General features: G+C 38.7%; 1 protein-coding gene across 1 annotated transcript in view; it reads right to left on the bottom strand.

Annotated features, from left to right (window-relative positions):
• The window catches only part of MRPS14 (mitochondrial ribosomal protein S14), a 19,970-nt gene extending 12,600 nt beyond the window's left edge, over nt 1-7,370 (bottom strand). Inside the window, exon 1 of the mRNA XM_029230727.1 lies at nt 7,239-7,370. Within this exon, the coding sequence (XP_029086560.1) occupies nt 7,239-7,283 (45 nt within the window). The 5' untranslated portion in view covers nt 7,284-7,370. The remainder of the gene's footprint in view (nt 1-7,238) is intronic.
• Nucleotides 7,371-8,269: the final 899 nt, after the last annotated feature.

The raw sequence follows: 8,269 nt of genomic DNA, 5'->3' as shown, positions 1-8,269 counted from the left end.
CCATTTACGATAAAAACTCTCCAGAAAGTGGGCACAGAGGGAACCTACCTTAACATAATAAAGGCCATATATTACAAACCCACAGCTAACATCATACTCAATGGTGAAAAGCTGAAAGCATTTCCTCTAAGATCAGGAACAAGGCAAGGATGGCCACTCGTGCCACTTTTATTCAACATAGTTCTGGAAGTCCTAGCCACAGCAATTAGAGACAAAAAGAAATTAAAGGAATCCAAAATGGAAAAGAAGAAATAAAACTGTTGCTGTTTTCAGATGACACTATACACAGAAAATCCTAAAGACGCCACAAGAAAGCTACTAGAGCTCATCAATGAATTTGATAAAGTTGCAGGATACAAAATTAATACACAGAAATCTGTTGCATTTCTATACACAAACAATGGAATATCAGAATGAGAAATTGAGGAAACAATTTATATTGTTATATTAACAATATAAACAATTTATATTATTAACAATAATATAAACAATTTTTTTATTTAGAGAATACTTTATTAGTTTCTGTAATCAAATCCATGTAGATAAGACCTTACATATTTAATACAGTGTGCTACCCCTGTACAGATGGAAAAAATTATGTTTAACGTTTCTAGACCAATATGGCTGTTGATTTCTGTACAATGCCAACCCAACATGGTACAACTGGGATACTTCTCCAAAGTTGACAGCACAGTTAAAGTTTCCCATCAAAAGAATAAACTACCTATGAATAAACCTACCTAAGGAGGCAAAAAACCTGTACTGCAAAAACTGAGAGACACTGAACATGGCACAAACAGATGGAAAGATATACCATGTTCTTGGGTTGGAAGAATCAATATTGTTAAAATGACCACACTACCCAAGGCAATCTACAGATTCAGTGCAATCCAATGGCAATAGATTAGATAGAAATCAACCACAAGAAAAAGACAAGTGTAATCTAATGGCATATCAAATTACCAATGGCACTTTTCACAGAACTAGAACAAACAATGTTTAAATTTATATGGAAACAGAAAAGACCCCAAAAAGCCTAAACAATCTTGAGAAAGAAGAATGGTACTGGAGGAATCACCTTTCTTGACTTCAGACAATACTACAAAGTTACAGAAATCAATACAGTATGGTAGTGGAACAAAAACAGACACATAGATTAATGAACAGGATAGAAAGCCTAGAAATAAACCCACACACCTATGGTCAATTAATCTATGACAAAGGAGGCAAGAATAGACAATGGAGAAAAGACAGTCTCTTCATTAAAAGGTCCTGGAAGAACTGTACAGTTATATGCAAAAGAATGAAATTTGAACACAATAGATAAAAATAAACTGAAAATGGATTAAAGACCTAAATGTAAGACTAGATACTATAAAACTCCTAGAAGAAAACATAGGCAGAACACTCTTTGACATAAATTGCAACAATATGTTTTTGGATCCACCTTCTAGCATAATGGAAATAAAAACAAAAATAAACAAATGGGACCCAGTTAAACTAAGCTGTTGCACAGCAAAGGAAATCATAAAGAAAACAAAAAGAAAACCAACCAACTAGGAGAAAATATTTGCAAACAATACTTCTGACAAGGGATTAATTTCCAAAATATACAAACAGCTCACACAGCTTAATATAAAAAAAAAATCAAAAAATGGACAGAAGACCTAAATAGTCCTAAATAGACATTTCTCCAAAGAAGACATACAGATGGCCAACAAGCATATGAAAAGATGCTCAATATTGCTAAGTATTAGAGAAATGCAAATCAAAACTAAAATGAGGTATCACTTCACACAGGTCAGAATGGACACCATCAAAAAGTCTACAAATAACAAATGCTGGAGAGGTTGTGAGAAAAGGGAACCCTCCTACACTTTGGTGGGAATGTAAATTGGTGCAGCCACTATGGGAAACAGTATGGAGGTTCCTCAAGAAACTGAAAATAGAGTTACCATATGATCTTGCAATCCCAGTCCTGGGCATATATCTGGAAAAAAACTCTAATTAGAAAAGATACATGAACACCAATGTTCATAGCAGCACTATTTACAATAGCCAAGACATGGAAGCAACCTAAGCGTCCATCAATAGGTGAATGGATAAAGAAGATGAAATATTACTCAGCCATAAAGAAATAATGCCATTTGCAGCAACATGGATGGACCCAGAGATTATCATACTAAGTGAAGCAAGTCAGACAGAGAAAGACAAATATAACTTATATGTGGAATCTAAAAAATAGTACAAATGAACTTATTTACAAATCAGAAACAGACTCACAGACACGGAAAACAAACTTATGGTTACCAAAAGGGATAACAGGACGGGAGGAAGGAGAGGTAGATAAATCAGGAATATAGGATTAACAGATACACATTAGCATATATAAAACAGATAAACAAGGATTTACAGTATAGCACAGGGAAATATATTTGATATCTTATAATAACCTATAATGGAAAAGAATTGAAAAAATATATATAAAACACACCAAATATAACCAAATCACTTTGCTGAAATCAACTATAGTTCAATAAAAAAATGAAATTTTAAAAAAGTATAGACATACAGTGGATTCACCCTCCCACCTCGTCCCTCACCAGCCAAGTGACCACACCCCCACCTCCAGAGGTATCCAGTTACTAGTTTCTTGTGCAGCCTTCCAGAGACTTTTGTCTATAAAATACATGTACACACGCCCACTCCCATGTTTCTTCCCCTACCCCCTTTTTTCACATTTAACAATACATCTTGGAGATCTTTCCATCTCCATATGCCAAAAAGCTTCCACATTGTTTTAGGTCACATAATATTCCACTATATGGATGTGACAAGGGACACTACCTCAAAATATGGCTCCTTTGGCATACTGACTATTTCAAGCAAATGGAATGTGAGAAACAGCAGGTGCAAGAAGGGCTTTCTGACCTTCCCCTGAAACAGGTCATAAGACCCTTATGTGACAGGTGCCCTCCCTATAGCCAGGGCATGAAAGAAGCATCTTTATCTCTGAAGCCTGAGGGACACTGAGAAGAATCTGAATAACAGGCCTTGCTAAGTTTCCCTTAGTTTTCTACACTTAGCCCATACCTTTTCTCTTATCAAATTTCCCCATGACTTTCCAGGCTTCATCAAACCTAGCACAAAACTACTCAGGTTTAACTTCCTTGGGTCTTCATTTCCCTATGAAACTTCCCGTGTCGGGTAAAACTTACAAATTTGTATGATTTTCTCTTGTTACAAGGGCCCCAGCTGAGAACTTAGAAGAAGATAAAGCAGTTACTTTTTCCTCCCCACAGATGCATCATGATTTATTATCCTATGACCTACTGGTGGACAGCTAGACCATACCTCACCAGTTATCATTATAAACAATGCTGCAATGAATAATGTCTTATGTAAATCATTTCATATATATTTCTATGTATCAGTAGGATAAATTCTTGGAAACAGAACTGCTGGGTCAAAGCATTATTTCAAAATGATAATTTGAAATTATCATTGACCTAATATTTCTTAGCATGAGTTGTCCAGTAATAAAACAGTAGGCTCCTCATTGTCACATGTTTACATGGTGAGAGTTTACAATTCTGACTGACAGTACAGGCCGAGAGAGTATAGGCCACTAGAAACTCTAGTCTCCCCCAAACCAGAGCAAATATTATATGTTCGTTAAATTGCAGCTATAGAAAATAATGATGGTCTCTTATAACTGCTGTTTTAGAAACAAATATATGTACGGCATTATACAGAATATAAAGCTGAAAATGAGAATAGTAGATTAGAAAGAAAACGTTTTTTCAATCTATTAACAAAAGATAAACTGAGCATCTTCAATGCTTCAAAGTCTCATGGGGAAATACAACAACTCTAAAATCTGCTTTTTGGAAATAAGACAGCATGAAGGAAATTTCAATATCGATTTCACACAACTGAGTCAAATGAACACGTGGTCACTGTGGCTGGAAATGAGCATCATGGAAAGGAAGGAAGAGAAGGTGAAGTTTTTCCAAACCAAAAGAGGAAATGAACAAGATATAGTGGTAAGATCTGAGGAGATCATTTTGGCTGAAAGAAACAATTCACATTAAGGGTCAATGCAAGGTTTGTTTTTATCTATGACATTGAAAGTTAAAGAGAATTAGAAAACAAAATTAAACATTTTTCCCCTCAATTCTTTTCCAGACTATTCCTAATCAACATCCTCTCTACCATCTCCTAACAGGTTTCTATTTATTTAAGAAAACAAAACAAAACACCTTTCATTCTTTTTCCACAACTTCCTTTCTGACTATAAAAGCAATACACTTTTAAAATAAACATTTATTGGTCTATTATAGTAATTTCTTCTGTAAATAGTGTATGTCCTTTGCCCACATTTCTATTGTCAGTATTTTCTTACCAGTTTATAACAGTGCTTTATATATTAAGATTGCATTCTGTTCTGTACTTATACTATCCTGCCCCTCTCTCTCACCGCTCTTCACCTCCTAAAACTCTTCCATTGGGCCCTCTTCAACTCATGGTCTACCATTGTCGAAATTTTCTAAATCCTCAATTCCTTAACATCTCCTTCAGATATTTGCTCTAGAGAATCTTGAATCCCAGATAGTTTCCCCGTAGCTCTTTTTTTCTCCCACGAGTGGGAGAAAGCTTCCTGGCTCTTTGCTGCAGCTTCCAGACTGTCCCTCCTTCCTGAAAGTAAGCTTTGGCTCTTGTGCCATTGGGTTATACTCCCACCACAGGTCACCACTGCAGTCATCTACCACAGCTCCCACCATTCCCTTTCGTTTTTCACTCACTGTAAATGCTGGCTCACTGTCGCTCTCTCCAATATTCTTCCTGTCTTAATTCCTGGTGATCTCAACACACATGAAATTACACTGTGATCTCTTCATTCCTCGAACTCTTTTCCTCCAGTGATTTTTGTCCTCCACTCTTCTTTACCTATTCACTTCCATGCCCTAGGTCTTTTATTACCAGTAGGTGCAAGCCCTCCATTGTCTCAGCTGTGTGTATCTCATTCTCTAACACTTCTTTCTAGCTTGCTCCTTCTAACACCTCATAACAGCTCCTCTGAGACTTTTAATCCATTGTTCCTACCAGCTCTTCACTGGCTCTCAGCTTTTGATTTCCTATCTCCCGCTTACCCAGCCTGAATTCCATGGTCCGTAAATACAATGTCATCTTTCAGACACCCTCAACTCCCTGGTCCCTCTCTCACTTCACTGTACTGGCTCTAATTCTTGCCACTATTCTTCCGATCTACTCTTGACTATTTTACACCATCTTTCCTCAAATCTCTGACACCTGCTCCCACATCCCCACATTTAGCTGATGACTTCAATTTCTCTTTAATTACGAAATTAAAAGCACCTGTAATCAGATATAGAGAACAGACTTCTGGCTGCCAAGGGGGAGGGACAGATGAGGGTTTGGGATTAGCAGATGCAAACTATTATATAGAATGGATAAACAAAAAGGTCCTACTGAATAACACAAGGAACTATATTCAATATCCTATAATAAACCATAATGGAAAAGAATATGAAAAAAAATATGTATAACTGAATCTCTTTGCTGTACAGCAGAAATTAACACAACATTGCAAATCAACTATACTTCAATTAAAATAAATTTTTAAAAAAGCATCTGTAGTCACATGTACTACATTCCATCCTGTTATTAAAGATCTGCTCTGTCCAATACAGTAGCCACTAACCACACACAGCTAGTGAGTTTGAAATATAACGAGAGAAATGTAATTCCTAATTTTATTTAATTTTAATTAATTAAAAAATGTAAACGGAAGCAAGATAAACATTAACTTTAGTGTTTTGGTAGGACTACATTTTCCGTTTAAAAAATAAATTTATTTTTTAAAATTTATTTTTGGCTGCATTGGGTCTTCCTTGTGGTGGCTTCTCTTGTTGCAGAGCACAGGCTCTAGGTGCCCAGGCTTCAGGAGTCGTGGCTCGCGGGCTCTAGAGCACAGGCTCAATAGTTGTGGTGCATAGGCTTAGTTGCTCTGCGGCATGTGGGATCTTCCCGGACCAGGGCTCGAACCCATGTCCCCTACGTTGGCAGGCAGATTCTTAACCACTGCACCACCAGGGAAGCTCCTACATTTTCCATTTTAATGGTGGAAAATTTAGCATCCAAGCTAAGATATGCTTTAAGTGTAAAATACAAACCTGATTTTGAAGATCTAGTATGAAAAAAAGAATGTAAATATCTCATACATCACGTTTATAAGACTACATGTTGAAATAATATTTTTGACATACCTAGTTAAATAAAATATTTTAATAAAATTAATTTCATCTGCTTTTTACTTTTTTTTAATGTGGCCACTTAGAAACTTTTAAGTTACATATGTGGTTGGCATTTTATTTCTACTGGACAACGCTATTACAGATTAACTATGTTCCTAAGACCAAACAATTGAACACGAAACTCATCATCTCTTGCCTACTACACAGCGGTACAGCTCCAGCAATTCTTCCCTCTCCTACATCATCCATTTTCCCCACTTTACAGAATCTTTCCCTTTAACACAAAAACATGCAGTTACTTCTGTCACGTTAAAAAAAATAACACATAACACCCACTCTTAACCCACCTCCTCTGCAGTTATTGACCCATTTTTCTGCTCCCCTTTGCGGCAAAACGTTTTCAAAGGCTTGTCTATATTCGTAGTCTCCAATTTCTTTCCTCCTATTCCGTCGTGAACGCTTTCGCCCCCCCCCCCACGCCATCGAAACGGCTAAGATCGAGGTCCCAACAATTTCCACTCTGCTAAACCCAACAAGCAATTCTCAACTCGTCTTTTAATTGACTTTGAGCAGAGTTGCCCACTCCCTGCTCCTGGAGTGCTTCCGGGCCACCACGCTCTCCTCCCTCGCTCTGCTTCTTTCAAGTCTCCTTTGCTGGGCTCTCTTAACATTGAAGGCTCTGGGGCCTCATTCCTCGGACACCTTCTCTCCCCACCTACACTCCTTACAAATTGGAGTCAATCTGTAGCTTTCAACGCCAGTCAGCTCTAAGCTTACGAATACCAAATTTACATCTGCAGCTCGGCCCTCCCCTGAAGCAGGCCGGAGGAGGGAAGTGGGCAGAGCGAAAACCCTGAGACAAGTCTGCACTGGGCGCTACAGCTGGCAGAATAGTGGGGGACCCGTGGGTTTGGAGGTTTAGAGGAGAGGGGGAGGAGGGTTTAAGGGCGTGGCGCAGACCTGCCGGACTGTCCGCAGCAGAGAGCCGAGCGTGGAGGTCGCCATGTTGTCCGCCGCAAATGTCAAACTGCTGCAACTTTATTAACGCTGCCGGATACAGCGAGGACACGAGGGGCGGGACCTGGGCCGCAGGGGGCGGGGCGGCAGGCGGGTCTTTAGCGTATAGGAAGGAGGGCGTAGTTAATTGGATGTACGTTCTCGCGGTATTCAACGGAATATGGGCAAATTAACTATCTGGGAGCGGAGCTGTGATACTGATATTGGAGTCTGACGGTCATTATTTGTTCCTCGTTTCCTGAGCGCTTTACACACCCTCTTAAATTACCTTCGTCCCCACCCAGCTCCTCTTCCACCCTCCCTTACCTACCAGTTCATTGTTACTAATTTCTCTTTCCCCAAATTCTTCTCGCTCAACCTACTTCTCCTGTATCCTCCATTAATTTAGGATGCTACTTGCCAGAAACCTACAAGTATGGACAGCTCCTCCTTCTCTGTCCTCCTTCCTGTGGATTTTGCAAATCTCTCCTCTGCTATAAAGATAGTGCTCATGTTGAGAATGGCAATGCTATACTTCCCGTTTATATGTCTAGGGTTTAAAATATATATATATTTAAAAATATGTATATTGTGTATTGGAGCTTTAGGTGAAAAGCGCTTAAAATATTTTGGGTTTTTTTTTTCGGGGGCGGGGCTGGGGCCGGGAGCATTGCCATTTAAAAATTGCTGTTTTCAGTCTGTAGTTCAGGGTACTTTCAGTTCATCTTCATAGCAAATGTCCTTGGTCTGGAATGAACCCTTTGTGGGGCTCCTTTACTTTGTGTAGATGTAAGGCAAGTACCACCCACCTACCACCCTGGTAGAAGAGTATCAAGGAATATATATTAGCTTGGCAAAGACCTGTATTTTAGATGTGCTAATTGATGAAGTGAGGAGATTCCCCTGTGTGCTATTTGCATCTACATTATTGGACAGGAGTCTTCTGGGAAGGGAAGCTGAGTGCAGACTCCTTTCTTTAGAGAGAGATTCAAGTG

This window comes from Monodon monoceros, unplaced genomic scaffold (genome assembly GCF_005190385.1).
Source record: "Monodon monoceros isolate NGI ecotype Baffin Bay Population unplaced genomic scaffold, NGI_Narwhal_1 Super_Scaffold_18, whole genome shotgun sequence".
Taxonomy (NCBI): domain Eukaryota; kingdom Metazoa; phylum Chordata; class Mammalia; order Artiodactyla; family Monodontidae; genus Monodon; species Monodon monoceros.
This window is presented reverse-complemented; position numbering and strand designations above follow the sequence as displayed.